Source organism: Saimiri boliviensis, chromosome 5, assembly GCF_048565385.1.
Source record: "Saimiri boliviensis isolate mSaiBol1 chromosome 5, mSaiBol1.pri, whole genome shotgun sequence".
Taxonomy (NCBI): Eukaryota; Metazoa; Chordata; class Mammalia; order Primates; family Cebidae; genus Saimiri; species Saimiri boliviensis.
In genome coordinates, this window is record NC_133453.1 from 95,950,097 (window position 1) to 95,969,081 (window position 18,985).

General features: G+C 36.3%; 1 protein-coding gene and 1 non-coding gene across 6 annotated transcripts in view; one reads left to right on the forward strand and one right to left on the reverse strand.

The window, feature by feature from the left end:
• The window catches only part of KYNU (kynureninase), a 157,284-nt gene that overhangs the window by 44,693 nt on the left and 93,606 nt on the right, over window positions 1-18,985 (reverse strand). For all 5 annotated transcript variants that reach the window (XR_012517773.1, XR_012517774.1, XM_074399733.1 and 2 more), the window contains 2 exons: window positions 10,359-10,457; window positions 9,520-9,593 (listed from right to left, as the gene is read on the reverse strand). Coding sequence is in view for 3 of the 5 variants with exons in the window: in XM_074399733.1 (XP_074255834.1) it covers window positions 9,520-9,593; window positions 10,359-10,457 (173 nt within the window). In the remaining 2 variants the exon portion in view is untranslated. The remainder of the gene's footprint in view (window positions 1-9,519; window positions 9,594-10,358; window positions 10,458-18,985) is intronic.
• Window positions 2,109-2,213, forward strand: LOC120364383 (U6 spliceosomal RNA). The gene has a single exon (XR_005579645.1). It is a non-coding gene; the product is annotated as a U6 spliceosomal RNA (small nuclear RNA).

The window sequence follows — 18,985 nt, forward strand, 5'->3', positions numbered from 1 at the left end:
TGGTAGCAAAATATAATCTCTTTTATAGTATACTTAACTTTTTCAAGATGTTTGTAAAAAAGACAATTTTTACAAAGATTTGTGAGGCATTCATCATTTTTCTTGAATGCTTGATATTCAAGTTATTTCCTTTTGAAGTATGTTGTCAAATGTCCTTTACTGTACCTGTTAACTGCCCTGACATATTCTCATTGCCCATGATTTAGTGATTTGGAAGTTTTCCGAATTCACTTGCTTCATGACATCCTAAATCTCCCTTAAAAATCTTACTTTACAATTCATTTTCATTACGTTTTCATGGTATGATCTGATATTTATGACATCATATGATCAGCAAGAGACTAACACTGTAGAGTAATTCATGTAGATAGATGTTAATACTACCTGGAAAATGATATTTAGGTAAAGAGAAATTTTATAAGTTGGGGGTTAATTGGTGAATATTTTCTTTGTAGTTTTTGGGACTGAGATAATTTTTGAATAATAACAGACTCTTGCAATTTGCAATCAGATGAAAATAAGGGCTAAAAATTGTGCAAGTGGTAAAGTTGGAAATGAAAATTGGTTTCTTCTACACTAATTGTGTATTGTTGAAATGACTGTGGACAAGATACTTTTGGGCAAGAGGATCGAGGTTTTGAGAGAATCAATGAAAAGGTGTAAAAGCAAACCTTTTAAAATACAGAAGAGTTCTCACATCCACTGGAGCAGAAGCAAAAGAAAATGGTACCACAGAAGCAAATATTAGAGATGAAGCAAATACCAAAGGCAAATATTAAAGACAATGGAGACAGCCAATTATATATGGCTGAGAGGCCAAGAAGTTGTAGCTGGAAATTCATCAATGTTAACACTGGCTAAATACAGGCTAGATAAGCAGAACAGTTGCCTCAGAAGGCCAAGGTCATATTTCAACTGGGGATTCTATAAAAACTCTCACTGAGAAATCTACTGATACTGGTCTATCTCATTTGAAAGTAGCAGAAATGTTGTGAAGTCACACATCTTGCCACTGTGACCTATCTCTTAAACTTTGAACAAGAAGAGCTTATTTAGGTACTAGACATGGACTTGAGAAGTAGTAATTCAGAAGGGATCATTTGGAAACTAAAACAGGTTTTAAATTATAGATAAGTTTTGTGCTACAGCATTTTCAACCATTGCCTGGAAAATCATATAGATTGAAATATGTAAGTCACTCTTCCCTAGAATAATGTGCAAAAGATGATCTCCCTATACAAGGTTAATTGTACACTTGGAGCAAGCATGGTATAAAGTTATAATTTTTTAAGTCTTTTGCTGAAATTCCTGGATGTTTATTTTTATTCTTTCTGGGACTTTCCTGGAAATTTTTTGACGTGTATTCTTTTTGAAATATTATTGCCAAATACTAATAACTTGCATTTCCTTAACCATGCACTGAAGTCAGCCAGCCTCTTAAGCTGGTGGTTTTTCACCAGCAAATTACTTGTTACAATAAAGGAGGTGATTCAAGCCCTTAATAAAGCCCGAAAAATGTCATCTCTGCTTAAAACTTTCTATCAAATACCTCTCACTGACTACGGAAATGTGTTGGCATGATTTAAAATTCAAGCATTTTTATCAAAATTATCAGTTGGCCTCATTCTTGCCCATTCAAAAAAGCTTAGAAGGAAAGTATCCCAAGGGAAATGTGCATTTTAGAAGATCTAATACAATGGACACATGTGGAGGTTTGCCATGCCAGCATGAAAAGTGAGGAACAGCAGTTTTTCAGCATGTATGATTTTACTGGCTAACATAGAAAAGTAAGGGATAGATGGGACCTTAATACCTTATGTTATCTGCTCCTGTTTTCACAGTAAACTTTCTATTTAAAAAAAAAAAAAGAAAGAAAAAGAGGGAGGTGGTATCTTAAATATTAGTGTATAGGCTCTTACGGAAGAATCATTTTAAAGGATTCACATATATTTGAAACTCCTAAAGTTAAAAGGTTAAACAGTCCTCTAAAGTGTGCCATGAGGGTTATTTGTAACTTCAAAAAAATTTAAAATTTACAATGTTATTTAAGCATTTTCTTAGTGAAACATTTCAGATTGTCAAATTTGTACAATTGAGAATAGTTTCATGTTCGCTTCGGCAGCACATATATTAAAATTGGAACAATACAGAGAAGATTAGCATGGCCCCTGAGCAAGGATGACATTCACATTCATGAAGCATTCCATATTTTTTAAATGCCTGGACATTTGCATCCTCCCAAGCCTAAACCAGGAAGAAGTCGAAACCCTGAATAGACCAATAACAAGGGCAGAAGTTGAGACAGCAATTAATAGCCTACCACCCCAAAAAAGCCCAGGTCCAGACGGATTCACAGCTGAATTCTACCAGACATACAAAGAAGAGCTGGTACCATTCTTTCTGAAACTATTCCAAACAATACAAAAAGAGGGAATCCCTTCCAAATCATTTTATGAGACGAACATCATCATGATACCAAAACCCGGCAGAGACTCAGCAAGAAAAGAAAATTTCAGGCCAATATCCATAATAAACATACAGGCAAAAATCTTCAATAAAATACTGGCTAACCCATTGCAACAGCACATCAAAAAGCTTATCCACCATGATGAAGTGGGCTTCATCTCGGGGATGCAAGTCTGGTTCAACATATGCAAGTCTATAAACATAATTCACCACAAAACAGAACCAAAGACAAAAACCACATGATTATCTCAATTGATGCAGAGAAGGCCTTTGACAAAATTCAACAGTCCTTTATGCTAAAAACCCTCAATAAGCTAGGTATTGATGGAACGTATCTCAAAATAATAAAAGCTATTTATGACAAACCAACAGCCAATATCATACTGAATGGGCAAAAACTGGAGGCATTCCCTTTGAAATCTACAACTAGACAAGGATGCCCTCTCTCACCACTCCTATTCAATATAGTACTGGAAGTTCTAGCCAGAGCAATCAGGCAAGAAAAAGAAATAAAGGGTATTCAATTAGAAAAGGAGGAAATCAAATTGTCTCTATTTGCAGATGACATGATTGTATATTTAGAAGGCCCCATCATCTCGGCCCAAAATCTCCTGAAACTGATAAGCAACTTCAGCAAAGTCTCAGGATACAAAATCAATGTGCAAAAATCACAAGCATTCCTATACTCCAATAACAGACTTAAAGAGAGCCAAATCAAGAATGAACTGCCATTCACAATTGCTAAAAAGAGAATAAAATACTTAGGAATACAACTAACAAGGAATGTAAAGGACCTCTTCAAGGAGAACTACAAACCACTGCTCAACAAAATAAGAGAGGACACAGATGGAGAAACATTCCATGTTCATGGTTAGGAAGAATCAATATTGTGAATATGGCCATACTGCCCAAAGAAATTTACAGATTCAATGCTATCCCCATGAAACTGCCAATGACCTTCTTCACAGAACTGGAAAAAAAACCACCTTAAACTTCCCATGGAACCAAAAGAGAGCCCACATAGCCAAGTCAATTCTAAGCAAAAAGAACAAAGCTGGAGGCATCACACTACTGGACTTCAAACTAAACTACAAGGCTACAGTAATCAAAAAAGCATGGTACTGGTACCACAAGAGAGACATAGACCAATGGAACAGAACAGAGACCTCAAAGGCAACATCACATATCTACAACCATCCGATCTTTGACACACCTGACAAAAACAAGCAATGGGGAAAGGATTCCCTGTTTCATAGATGGTGTTGGGAAAACTGGCTAGCAGTGTGCAGAAAGCAAAAACTGGACCCCTTCCTGACACCTTACACTAAAATTAACTCCAGATGGATTCAAGACTTAAACATAAGACCTAACACCATAAAAACCCTAAAAGAAAATCTAGGCAAAACCATTCAGGACATAGGCATAGGCAAGGACTTCATGACCAAAACACAAAAAGCATTGGCAACAAAAGCCAAAATAGACAAATGGGACCTAATCAAACTCCACAGCTTCTGCATGGCAAAAGAAACAATCATTAGAGTGAATTGGCAACCAACAGAATGGGAAAAAAAATTTGCAATCTACCCATCTGACAAAGGGCTAATATCCAGAATCTACAAAGAGCTAAATCAGATTTACAAGAAAAAACAAACAAGCCCATTCAAAAGTGGGTGAAGGTTATGAACAGACATTTTACAAAAGAAGACATATATGAGGCCAACAAACATATGAAAAAATGCTCATCATCACTGGTCATTAGAGAAATGCAAATCAAAACCACATTGAGATATCATGTCACGCCAGTTAGAATGGTGATCATTAAAAAATCTGGAGACAACAGATGCTGGAGAAGATGTAGAGAAATAGTAACACTTTTACACTGCTGGTGGGAGTGTAAATTAGTTCAACCATTGTGGAAGACAGTGTGGCAATTCCTCAAGGACCTAGAAATAGAAATTCCGTCTGACCCAGGAATCTCATTACTGAGTATATATCCAAAGTGTTATAAATTGTTCTATTATAAGGACACATGCACACGAATGTTCATTGCAGCACTGTTTACAATAGCAAAGACCTGGAACCAACCCAAATGCCCATCGATAACAGACTAGACAGGGAAAATGTGGCACATATACACCATGGAATAATATGCAGCCATAAAAAATGATGAGTTTGTGTCCTTTGTAGGGACATGGATGAATCTGGAAACCATCGTTCTCAGCAAACTGACACAAGAACAGAAAATCAAACATCGCATGTTCTCACTCATAGGCAGGTGTTGAGCAACAAGAACACATGGACCCAGGGAGGGGAGCATCACACACTGGGGTCTGTCAGGGGGAAACAGGGGAGGGACAGCAGGGTGTGGGGAGTTGAGGAGAGACAGCATGGGGAGAAATGCCAGATGCAGGTGATGGGGAGGAAGGCAGCACATCACACTGCCATGTGTGTACCTATGCAACAATCTTGCATGTTCTTCATATGTACCCCAAAACCTAAAATGCAATTTTAAAAAAAGAGTAGTTCCCTTCTTGTCTCAGAGTAATAACTGTGCAGACTGAATTGAAGTCTGCCTTGAAGTGGGGCAAAACCATCAAATAAGTTATTTATTCATGACAAGTCCTAATTTTCCGTACAGACAAAGCTTAGAATATGACATTGCAATGAGCAAAGGTAATAATGAGTTAAGAAAAGGTTAAATTCTAGTTGAGAATAACAGCTTGAGTTATGATGCTTAATGTAATGGGTTGACTGGTGTCTAATTTACTCATTCTCTTTATGGGCAAAGGGCTCTTGGAAAGCCTTGGGTCATAGGTTTTGAACAATATCCAACATGTATATTTAAACAAAAAAGGAAGTAAAATATTTTGGTACAGATGCAATTTGCCAGTTGCTAATGGAAACGTAACATAAAGGGCTATTTCAAAATTATATACCAAATATTAGGCTTCTAAAATGCAATGTTATATATCTGGGGATACAGTCTCTATACCAGGTGGGTCACCCATGCTTATAATTCCTTTCTTAGCTCAGCCTTTATGAACCGTTAAGCTTTCTGTTTACCCAAGCACCTAGAATGCCCTCTCAGCCTTCCTTCCAATTTTCATCACATTCTACCTCGTTATTGAAGGCTTCAATTGCACAATTATTACACTATCAACATATAGTCAAATTATGAAAAAGAAGAACACATAATTCAAGCATGTATTTAAATTAACAAGTACTGTAAAATACTTGTTATAGAGTGAATGAGTGGACCAGGAGAAGGAATGTTCTTTGGATATTATTTATTTGAAATAACATGTTTAGCCACTAGATGTCACCCTTTTTAAGCAACAAAGACTGCTTTACAAAGGGTGACATCAGTAGCAGTTATATTCATCCCACTATATTTGATGTTCTCCATATGGTTCTCTGCTACATACTGAATTCCTTAACAGTGAAAAACTCTTTGTGTCTCTAAAGCTCTAAGAGAACAGAAAAGTAAGGTGATGGAAGGCTTATTAAACATAGTTAAACTGGCTGATTTTGGAGTTCTAACGACTGAAATATAATTATTAATTGGCAAATACAGTCAGTAGTCATACAAACTCTAAAGTTTACAGAAAATTTAAAATGGATCTGACCTTGGAACTATAAATGATATTCGTGGCCGGGCGCAGTGGCTCACGCCTGTAATCCCAACACTTCGGGAGGCTGAGGCAGGTGGATGACATGACCTCAGGAGTTTGAGAACAGCCTGGCCAACAAGGTGAAACCCTGTTTCTACTAAAAATAGAAAATTATCCAGGTGTGGTGGCAGGTACCTGTAGTTCCAGCTACTTGGGAGGCTGAGACAGGAGAATTGCTTGAACCCAGGAGGTGAAGGTTACAGTAAGCCAAGATCATGCCACTGCACTCCAGCCTGGGCAACAGAGTGACACATCATCTCAAAAATAATAATAATAATCACAAGAAAACTTCCTGTCACCCATATTCACAATACTTTTATATGCGGAACATTGTTGTAACATCTGAACAATCAGCCTTATTTGGGCAGCGTGATACTGTAAGGCTTTTGGGTCTTGATCACTCTTCTCAGGTGGTATTTGATTTTCAGATGAATCAAAAACTAAAACACACTAAGGGACACAAAGTTAAGTTTCAGCAAACACTTCTTTGCCTATCAGGGACAAAGAAGAGATGATTGGAAAATATCTTGTTCTTGATTTGTCCAAATCAGCTGCATTGCATTCCTAATAAAAGTGCTCCATTCTCCTAACACAAATGAAGTACAACATAAGGTACCTAGTGCAGAATAGAGAGCCAAGACTAGCAGGTGACAGCACTGAAATTAGTCACTGACATCACTTAAAAAGAAGTTTTAAGAGTGTGAGAAAACAATAAACAGAAAAATAACCAAGGTTTTCTTAACGTGTCTTTCATCAGTCAAGCCCAATTTAAGTCCCATAAATTTCCGTAGCTAAATTGTTAAAATGCAACAATAGCTAATAACATATAATTTTCCAAAAAAGTTAAAAGCAAGGTTCTCATATACCTACAAAATAAACAGCCATGAAAAATCTAATTCAACCCACTAAATAGGGGGAGAATCAGTAAGATGGTAGGAAGGCCAGAAAACTCTCTTACAGCATATAAGAGAGACTATATCTCCAAAGAATGGAGATTATATTGTACAGTCAGTCCATCAAAGGTCTGCAAAAATAAAATTGGTGATAGTTATAAACTAATGTCCTACAAAATTACAAACCATAAACTTAGGGGTTATATTTTCTGCTTGAGAGAAATGGTCGACAACCGAGCAAAAGTCTATACAATGTTAGCGTGCAAATTCACAGTGAGTCTAGAAAGTAGGTAGAAGTCAGTACTAAATAATTATCAAACAATACTTGGGCTAGGGTGTTTAAGAATGTGACCCATCTTTTTGCTGTATTTTTTAAATTTTGATTTTTTTGATATAACCCCACACATATTGATCATGTATAATGCTGTGTTGGTCCATTCTCTCATTGCTGCAAAGAACTACATGAGACTGGATAATTTGTTAAAAAAAAAAAAAAAGGTTTGATTTGTTCACAGTTCTGCAGGCTGTACAGGAAGCATGGCTGGGGAGGCCTCAGGAAACTTACAATTATGGTAGAGGGCAAAGGGGAAGCAGGCACATCTGACATGGCCAGAGCAGAAGGAAGAGGGAGAATGAGAAGGTGCTATACGCTTTAAACAACCAAATCTTGTAAGAACTCTTATCATGAGAACAGCAAGGGGGAAGTCTGCCCCCATTATCCCATCACCTCCCACCAGGCCCCTGCTCCAACACTGGGGATTACAATTCTACATGAGATCTGGGTGAGGACACAAATCTAAACCATATTAAATTATTTAGTGGCTACACTTAGTGTTTTACATACATCAACTCATTTTATTCTCACAATAACTGCTTATAGGTAGGGGCTGATATTATCTCAGTTCAGAGACCAGAACACTGAACAGTCAAAGAAAATTCTCCAGGTTACAGACCACCAAGAGACCAAGCTGAACTGTGAACCTGGTCTACCTAATGGTCTTTCTCCTGGGAGCATAGACTTAACATAGATTTAAACACTGTCTAGAAGATTTTGAAATTCCACAAAATGAGGCATATGTGAACAATACAACCCCTTTGCCCTTGTTTCTTGACTATGGTGAGATAAATCTCAAGTGCAAGACCTGTGCATGCTAGGAGGGCAAAGATTAACTCCTAACACTGACATCGCTAGAATTTGTGTATATTACTTCTTCCTCCCCACCATCCCCTCCAACCCGGGACTGGCTTGCCCTTTGGGTTGATGTAATACATCAGGTCCTTTATCTGAATTTGAATAAATGGAGATGAGAAATAGCCAGAGTTTTGAGTCATTATACAAAAACAAGCAATATCTTATATACTGTCTATGTGGAAAACATGGTATTCCTATAATATATGCTTTTTAATCTTCTCAGAGATGTTGGGACATGGAAGAAAATATAATGCACTAATAATGATATTCAAGTAAGATGTCTGCTTGACCGAATACTTGTCTAAAGAAAATGTTCTCTTTAAGCTTAAAACCTTAAAACCTTGAAACAATTTTAGACACAATTAAAGAAACTATAGAAAATCATTTTAAATTCCTAGGATTTATATGCATAGAACTTTAGAAATGTGAGGTGCTCCAAACTCTATTATTAATTCAGCTTCAATTCTGTAAAGATTATACCACTCAGCCAGTGGCTGAGAAAATTCAGAAAAGTAATCAAACATTATTACATTATCTATTAGGAGTCTAGACAGTCTCCTCATCACACATATGCCAATACAGCAACTATGAAAAGTTTTTTTTTTTTCCCAGCATATTATTTCTTTATCTCCATACCACAAAAAAAGTAAAAGGAACACTTACGAGTTTCCCAGTCAAATAAAAATGTGTAAGTTTGTTGGTGTATTACATTTGCATTTATACTTGCTCTAAAATATGAAGAGTTCTATAAAACAGAAAAGTATTACTTTTTATGTAGTCAGTCTGTTGTTCAGTGTTCAGCTTCTTCGGATTTCATGGATTATAAAGTCTTTTAGGACAGAAGATATTCCCTACAAGCCATCACGTAACATTTATAGCTTTAAAGGTAGACGTAATTTTAATAATAACATGCCACATTTAAGGCTCTATTAGGCACAGCTCTGGTTGCCTTTGATTTATTCGTCAATGTGAGGAATCTGAAATTTTCTGAACTCTAATTTTTGAAAAAAATATTGAAGTGGTCTCTCTGCATTAAACCATCTGCTCTGCATGATTGCAGTGACTCAATTTTGGCACTAAAGCTTTCCTTTTTGATTAAATTTCTTGTTCAACCAATTGAATTCTTTGAAAAGTATTTATTTCAAATGAAGTAAATTGTTGTTAGTAGAGTAAGAAAATAATTATAATCCAATCCTAATTCCTATTGGATATCATCTTAAATAACTCATGTAAATTTAACATATTAATGAAAATTAATTTATTCATAACCAAAGAATTATATAAAGATAATACTCACGCAGGTTTAATCGTATGGGCATGCTTTTCATGAACAAAGGCACCACCAATACCTCCTGCTCCTGCATTTAAATACTAGATTGAAAATAAATTAAATTATGTGGGTTTACTTGAATATATGACAAAACTAAACAATGCAGTCATTTGAATTTTTTAATAGAAACCACAACTTCTGACCAATTCAAAATATGTAATTTTTTTGTGTATTTATGATAAAAAAACTTGGGTCACCTTCTTCAAAGAAAAACAAATTTAAAATAGTATTATTAGGTTGATAATAAATGTCTGTTACTTTTATGGGGAAATTTTGCTCCAGCTGGTAGAAAGCAGTTTTACTGAGATCTGGCTTCAAAATTTATATGTTGAAATTAGTTTGTCCTAAGATATTGTAATAATAACAAAAGTATATTTTTGAAACAAGTAAATTAAAATTGGTTTATATTCATGCTCCCTGTCATTAAATTGTTTTAAAATATGAATCCTAAGTTGATTCTCTAAAAATTATCTTTATATATGCAGAAATTTCACAACTTATCAATAAAAAAATCTAAGACGATCATCAATTTGATTTACGTGTAGGACATTTTCTCCAGAACCTCCTGACTTTTTCATCGCAACCTAGGAATTGATGGGTTAATTTCTCTATATTGATGGAAATACTAGAATTAAATTACTTATACTATTCCATCATATAACTCTATTAACTAAAATCAGAAAATATACTAATAAAAGAAATAGGGAAAGTAACTCAAATCCTTAAAATTGGCCTACAGAGCATTTCTTTTTCAGACTAATGTCAATGTGAAATGAAGGGATGTAACCGTCTGAACTTATTTGTACCTTGTAGGAACACCAGCAGGCAAAATCGACTCCCCAGTCATGTAAGTGGAGTTCAACATTTCCAACTGCATGTGCTAGATCAAAGCCAACATAACAGCCCTAGGGAAAGAACATAATAATAAGCGTTAAATTCGCTTAATGATTAGAAATAATAAGTACAAGTATAGTTAAGAAAATACTTGACAAACTTTTGTTCCATAAATTATGGTTTGCTCTTTAATGCGATGGATGATTCACATAGTATGATCCACAGTTCCCAGGACCCTTTCAGGAGGCCCACCAGATCAAAGCCATTGTCATAATACTAAGGCATTCTTTGCCTTTTTCACTGGATTGACATTTTCATTGATAATGCAAAAGCAGTGATGAGTAAAACAGCTGCCACCTTAGCAGGAGCCAAGGTAGCAGCCCCAAACTGTCCTAGCAATCATTACAATCATTACAGTGGTCCCAGCCTTTCAGTTGGAGGCATGATGGGAAAGTTTCAAGTGAAAATCTCCTTGTGAAAGTGGTAAATATGGTCAATTTTCATTAAATCTCAATATCTTAATTCTTATATTTTAAATGTTGAATGTGGGAAGTACACATAAAGCCCTTGACTACATTCTGAGGTAGGATGGCTAACTTAAAGAAATTTATGCAATTATTTGAATAGTAAGCTGAACCTGCTACTTTTATATCATGGACAACCTTTTCTGCATGAAAAAGCAACTGACAAACAATGATAATTCCTATGTGTGATGTATTTAACAGATATTTTTTTGAAAATGGAGTGTCACTTCAAGAAAACAACTTAAACATTTGTTCCCAATGATAAAATTGGAGTTTCCAGGGGAAATTAGAATACTGAAAAACATATCCACTTCCATGAGTAGGACTAGCTCCCATTATTGAGATAATTCTGATGAGTATAGTAGTAATATATAATTTAAAAATATTATATGATTAAATATATCTATATTTGGAAAATACACATAATTCAACAAACCAATATTTCCTGAATGGCTAATGCTTGATGTTACATCTTGTGCATTGATAAAGGATCTATTCAAAATGCTAGTTCAGCCAATGCATTTTTATGTAATAAAGTACAGAAAGTTCAGTGATTTCAGTTTCAAATTCTATACCACAACTCCCAAAACGTTCTCACTTGTCAAATTCTGATACAATATAAAAGAATACACAAAATTGACTGAAAGGCTATTCAGCTACTCCTGCCTTTCTGACTACATATCTCCATGAGTACCTATTGCTTTGTAAGATTCAAAAAGAGGAAAAAAAGAGATTGAATGCAGGCATAAAAAAACAGCTGTCTTCTGTTAAGCCAGATGTTAATAAGATTTGCCAAGTATAACAATGCTATTGATTTTTAAAGAAAATAGTTTGTATGACAATATTATGCTTATGTTAATATGTAATGTATTTGTTGTTAATCTGAAATAAATACATTTAAAATTTTTGTTTTAATTATAAATACAGTGAATATAGATGTAGAGCCAATGTCAAATCTCCTAAGATCCTCAGTGGTTTTTATTTTTTATTATTTATTTGTTTTCTAGAGACGGTGTTTCACCGTGTTAGCCAGTTTGGTCTTCATCTCCTGACCTCGTGATTTAGCTGCCTTGGCCTCTCAAAGTGCTAGGATGACAGGCATGAGCCACCATGCCTGGCCCTCAGTGGTTTTTAAGAGTGTAAAATGTTTCCTTTCACAAAAAGTTTCTGAACTGCTGCTTTAGTTTATTCTAGTAATCTGAAAGAGTCAACAGTTTTCTTGTTTAGCACTTAATCCCACTTTATGAGCATATTTAATCAGTTCAAGTATATACACTATTATAAATTGTACTAATAGTTCTGCTTCTCTGTCCTCTCTTGTGCCCATGTTATTTGCCAGATAAGTTTTAGTTCCTCCCACTGTGGGCAAGGTGTAAGTCTGTGCCACTGAGATCAGCCATGTGACTTGTTTTGACCAATAATGTTAGCACATGTAATAAAAAGTCTCAGGTAGGATGGCTATCTTAAAGCAATATATTTATGCAAATATTTGACTTACTCACTTGAGTGCCTAAGCTTGCTCTTTCTTGCTGTCTGCCATCTCTATGAGTAGAATGTGCTTGGGCCAAACTCCTAGCCCAGATGGAAGATAAAAGAAATGTGGATCATAATCATCCTCACCTGAACTCAATCAGCTGCTCCTACTTGCCCTCCCCACCCCTTGCAGTTGGCCACAGAAGCATGAGTGAGCTCAGCTGAGACTGGCAGATCCCTTCCAGCCAAGTCCTGCCCTGATGCTCTGACACCAAAGTGACCCATAAATCAATGGTTATTGTTTTAAGCCAACGAGGTTTGAGATGGTTTGTTACAAAGCATTTTAAGGCAAGAGCAAATTGATGCTCACTCCAAAAAATGCAAGACATCCTTTATTTGGTGTTAGGAATTACAGCTGCCATTCCTCCTAAAGAGTGCAAGATGCCAAAGGATTAAAAGATGGAGGTTTGGATCAGTTACTGCTTGAGTTCTTTTAGTTCTCATATTAGAATAAGGGTATCGGCCGGGCGCAGTGGCTCACGCCTGTAATCCCACACTTTGGGAGGCCGAGGCGGGTGGATCACGAGGTCAAGAGATCGAGACCATCCTGGTCAACATGGTGAAACCTCGTCTCTACTAAAAATACAAAAAATTAGCTGGGCATGGTGTTGCGTGCCTGTAATCCCAGCTACTCAGGAGGCTGAGGCAGGAGAATTGCCTGAACCCAGGAGGTGGGGGTTGCGCTGAGCCGAGATCGCGCCATTGCACTCCAGAGCCTGGGTAACAAGAGCGAAACTCTGTCTCAAGAAAAAAAAAAAAAAAAAAAAAAAAAAAAAAAAAGGTATCAATTCTTGCTTAATGCTATTCTGTAAGGAAATATGTATGCGTACTCTGATATAATACAGATCCTCATTGTGAGCCAGCTGTTTTATATGGTGCTTAATTTTTAAAAAGTATTCTTATCCAATAATAAAGAGGAAGAATGATATTATTTGGGAGAGAATTTCAAAGCTGAATGTTAACAGTACTGCCTTCTCCGTACACAGTGACTTTGTACCCTAAGAGTCTCTTCTGATCTGGCTCCATTCTGTCTTATTTACTTGTCAAGAGGTTTTAAGTGTTTTGTGTGTCTGCCTAGTGGCATTCACAATGCTAAAAAAAGCAAATCTCTGTTTCCACTAAATTCCCAGAAGCACAAAATGGAACAATGAATACCTATAATCCAAATTGTACCCAAGTAATAAGTTTCTAATTTAATTGTCGATGATTGAAGTCATTTAACCTTTTGCATACCAAAATGTTAAAATGTTTACTGAGAAAAATACAAAGATTCATTCCCACACTGAGACAACTTTGTACATGAACATGAATTTTAAAACCGATTGTTAATTACAGGTGATAGAACTTTGCAAAACATTTTGCCTCTGGTTTTGTTTGTGAATAGTTTACCAAATCAAATGCACTAAAGGCACACAACCCTTAATGGAAATGGAATTAAAAGTGTGGTTTTTTTTTTTTTTTCTTTTTGAGACAGAGTCTTGCTCTGTAGCCCAGGCTGGAGTGCAGTAATGTAGTCTTGGCTCACTGCAACCTCCACCTCCCAGTCTCAAGTGATTCTCCTGCCTCAGCCTCCTAAGTAGCCAGGATTATAGGTGCCCGCTACCAGGCCCAGCTAATTTTTGTATTTTTAGTACAGACAGGGTTTCACCATGTTGGCCAGACTGTTCTCAATCTCCTGACCTCGTGATCCAACCACCTTGGACCCCCAAAGAGCTGGGATTACAGGCAGAATTAAAGTTTTTGAAGTAAATATTTGAATACATTTTAGAAGTATTCTAACACCTCCTAAGAAAAATTAAACCCAAATTAGAAATACAGGTGTTTTCCCTAGAGAAGAGGCATGCAAAGTATGGTCTGTTTCTATAAATTTAATGCTGGATCACAGCCAGTCTTATTTGTTTAAATATTGTCCATGGCTGCTTTTACTCTACAGCAGCAGAAATGAGTTGTTACAACAGTGACCATATGGCCCACAAAGCCTAAAATATTTGCTACTTGGTTCTTTACAGAAAGATTTGCTTACTTCTACCCTATAGCATTGGTTTGCATAAAGAAACCTCAATATACTGAAAAGTTAATTAATTAAAAATGTCGTTCACTATAATATGACTGGAGACAGTATCTCACAAAAGGAAAGTTCTTACCAGTACAATATAACTGATTTTGGGGGGAGGAAGGGAGATTAATTTATCCTTTGTTTTACATCAAAAAAATGAGCAATGCATATGATGAAAATAAGACAAGTACTCCATTGTAATGCAAATTTAAGGAGTAATAGAACCTATATATAGTTAATCTTCATCAAAACTTGGAAGTCATCAAGTCATCAAATCCTAGGTTTGCAGATTGTTTAGGTTTAACACACACACACACACACACACACACACACACAATTTATTTGTTTACATTTTAACATACACTTATTATACTGAAATTTCATATGTAAAAAAATAAAAGTTAATTATTTTAAATTTTAAACCATCTTTTCTTCTCAATATTTTCAATTAAAGCAACTTTTATGAAGCAATTTTTACAGCTCGGATTTTCAAAGATTTGTTTGTATAACTCAATTTTTCTAAGAAAACTCAGGAAATAGAAAAAGCAGCACTTTAATTATCAATCACTTATAAAGAACGGCACATTGAAGAAGCCACAAAACTTTACCTACAACATACCATTATTAAAATCCCTGTGGCCACATTTGTGGCACCATGCTGAAAAATCAATTACAGCTCCTACAATATGCTTAATGCATTTGTAATTATTTCCCCATTGGTTGGTATACAATATGAATTATTAAAACATAAAATGCATTGAGAAAAGAACTGTAAGATACAAACATGAATATCACTGCAAAGTGATTTCACAAAAGTGTCACTAGATGGCAGCATCGTAAACATTAAAAAAAACCAATGGTTCTCCAAAACCTGTCTACACCCATCCAGTTAGATATTTTCATTGTTTTGCCTCATGAATGTTTTGCCACATGATATGCAGAGGTGAAAGCATACACTCTATACTTGACTACCTACTTTGCGCAATTTTTCAATAAAAATCAAGTAGTTTTCAACACATTTTATTTAAAATTACCCACAGGTGCTCACACTCATATTGACACCACCACACTCACACTGGCGCAGCTCACAGTCACATCGACACCACCACACTCACACTGGCGCAGCTCACAGTCACATCGACACCACCACACTCACACTGGCGCAGCTCACAGTCACATCGACACCACCACACTCACACTGGCACAGCTCACAGTCACATCGACACCACCACACTCACACTGGCGCAGCTCACAGTCACATCGACACAACCAGCACAGCATTGTCAGCCACCATGCCACCTTACTTTATAGTTAATCCAAAACTATTGTAATCATTTTCAGGCCATTCTGATTATTTTCAGTCTGCCTTCCTCCAAGGAATGTTCTAAATCATACATTTGATTATAAGATTCTCTGCCTCCTTTCAAAGAGTCCCCATTAACTTCAGAATGCAACTCATAGTCTTTGGTATAGTTATCAGAGGTGTTTGAACCAGAGTAACTCCATCTTGAGTAGGGACTGGGTAAAATAAGACTGAGACCTGCTGGGTTGCATTCCCAGTAAGTTAGGCATTTTAAGTCGCAGGATGAGATAGGAGGCCAACACAAGATACAGGTCATAAAGACCTTGTTGATAAAACTGGTTACAGTAAGGAAGCTGGCCAAAACCCACCAAAACAAGGTGATGACAAGAGTGACATCTAGTCCTCCTCACTGTTCATTATACACTAATTATAATGCATTAGCATGCTAAAAGACACTGCCATCAGTGCTATGACAGTTTACAGATGCCATGAAAACATCAGGAAGTTACCCTATATGGTCTAAAAAGGGAAGGAACCCTCTGTTCTTGGAATCGCCCACCCTCTTCCCAAAAAACCCATGAATAATCCACACCTTGTTTAGCATATAACAAAAAATATAATCATCATAAAAATGAGCAACCAGCAGCCCTTGGGGCTGCTCTGCCTGTAAAGGAGCCATTCTTTTTATTCTTTTACTTTCTTAATGAACTCGCTTTCACTTTACTTAATGGACTTGCCTTGAATTCTTTCTTGTGAGAGATCGAAGAACCCTCTCTTGGGGTCTCTTGGATTGGGAGCCCTTTTCTGATAACAGAGCTATTTATTTATTTATTTTTAAACTTTTCTGTATTTTTTGTAGAGGATGAGTTCTATATTGCTCAGGCTGGTCTTGAACTCCTGGGCTCAAGCCATCCTTCTGTCTCAGCCTCCCAATGTGCTGGTATTGCAGGTGTAAACCACCACACCCAGATCTCCTGGGTAAAAGGTCTTTACCTTTACGATCTGTTAAATGCTCCTTGTTCAGATACCCCATATATACCTCTATCTATTTACATAAACTTTCCCCTTTCCTGGGGATGCACTTTCTCGCCTCCATTTTCCTGGCAAGCTCAGATTGTGATCAACAGATAACTTTGAGCCAAGATTCTTTTGCCAGTCTCCCTCTTCCCTCTTATGCTACAGTCCTGTCTGCATATCTCTCTTGTAACAATTTTCCAGTCTTACTGTCTTCTTTCACACAGTATGAACCAAAATAATTGTTGAATAAATACATAAACGAATGAACAAATAATAAAATCTTACAGAAGTCAATAGCTATTCTCTAAAGTGATGTTAAATTTAAAAGAATCATATTTGAGGGATTCTGTTTCTGATGCAATTTTATTGCGTATGCTATTTATTCAGACATGACATCTTTAAAATGAAGTATCTTGGACAAAATAGTAGTTGAGAATATGTTCAAAATCATTCTCAATTAACAAGAAATATCATGTGTATTTTCTCCTTGCCATCTTCACTAACACAATACTAAGAAATTTTCTAATTAGTGGAATAATATGATACATAGGGCCTGTGCTGACATTTCCAGGAAAAAAGCTATCTCACTCTCTCCTAACTTTGATTAATTGTCTATTTATTAAAATGAAATATGAAATGGTAAAGCTGAATTATTTTCCTAGTAGCATTAAAGCTCTAAGATCTTTATTGATTGGTTTGGTAACAAATTGATTTCGGACTATTATTTTTATCATTTAGTTTATTCCTTTTTCACCAAAACAAAACAAAACAAAAAACAAAAAAAAAACTATGAATTGTGAAGACTATTAATAATTAGCAAATTTGGTGTGAATAAAAGTACTTGTACAAGGTAAGATATTTGTGGATATAACCAGGGCTGATATATAGATGGTATGCATTGAGAAGCTAGGCTCCTATTAATTGTTAAAATATTAAAATAGTTAAGGTACATAAAAAGTCTTTGTCTTTGTCCTCTTTCTCTTTTTTTTTTTTGAGATGGAGTTTCACTCTTATAGCCAAGGCTGGAGTGCAATGGCACAATCTTGGCTCACTGCAAACTCTGCCATCCGGTTCAAGCAATTCTCCTGCCTCAGCCTCCTGAGTAGCTTGGATTATAGTTATACACCACCATGCTAGGCTAATTTTGTATATTTTGTAGAGATGGGGTTTCTCCATGTTGGTCATGCTGGTCTTGAACTCCTGACCTCAATGTGATCTGCCTGCCTCGGCCTCTCAAAGTGCTGGGATTACAGGCATGAGCCACCGTGCCCAGCTCAAAGTCTTTGTCCTAAGCCACCTGAATAACCAACTCTGGTTGCCACCCTTGGGTTCCTGAGAGGTGTCTGCAAATATCAGCCTATGAATGTTCACTGCTAGGGGCTGGCCCAGATTCCAGTGGATGAAACAATGCCTTTGCTAGTGCCACTATCATCATGGTGGGTGAATTCCAGGGGACTATCAGTACCTTCTAATAGGCTAATGATGGATACCACCTGGTGTTAGCATAGAGTATGACCTTCTTCATGACTGTGGGAAATGTAGCTTCTATACCATACCAATCAGATCTTTAAGTGTTCTGAATATCACTCCTTGCTTGATGCAAAAGTAATAAGAAACAGTCCAAGAACTACAGTGCTATAAATTTGGAAAATATTACCTTTAAAAATGTATGATGTAAAATTTGAGGAAAATGGACTAAAAAAGAAAATGGTACAGGAAAATGTGTGTGTGTGTGTGTGTGTGTGTGTGTGTGTGTGTGTGTGTGCACATGCTGCTCATCTCTATATAGAGGGTATGAATAAGTGATTAGCAATAACAGGTTGACTAGTTAACTCCAATCTTGGAATTTCCTAAAGGGATTCCTAATTAGGGAGTTGTTGAATAGTACTACAGAAAGTTGGGAATGGAAAGGAGGAAGAGGAAAGCTGGTAGGTTTTTTGGCCACAGTCTTGGAGCTTTTAGCTTTCCAGAATTCATTCAAGTGTTATGATTCAAAAGCATACTTTGGTGCTAAGTTAAAAACAACAGTAAATATTTCCATAAGAGGGACCTCTACTATCTCTGTAAATGTCTCTTTTCAAAGTGAATTTCTATTCTGAAAGTTCTGCTTTTCATGCAGACTAAATTTGCTATGGTCTTCAAAAATCCTTCTCACTCTCTCTGTTT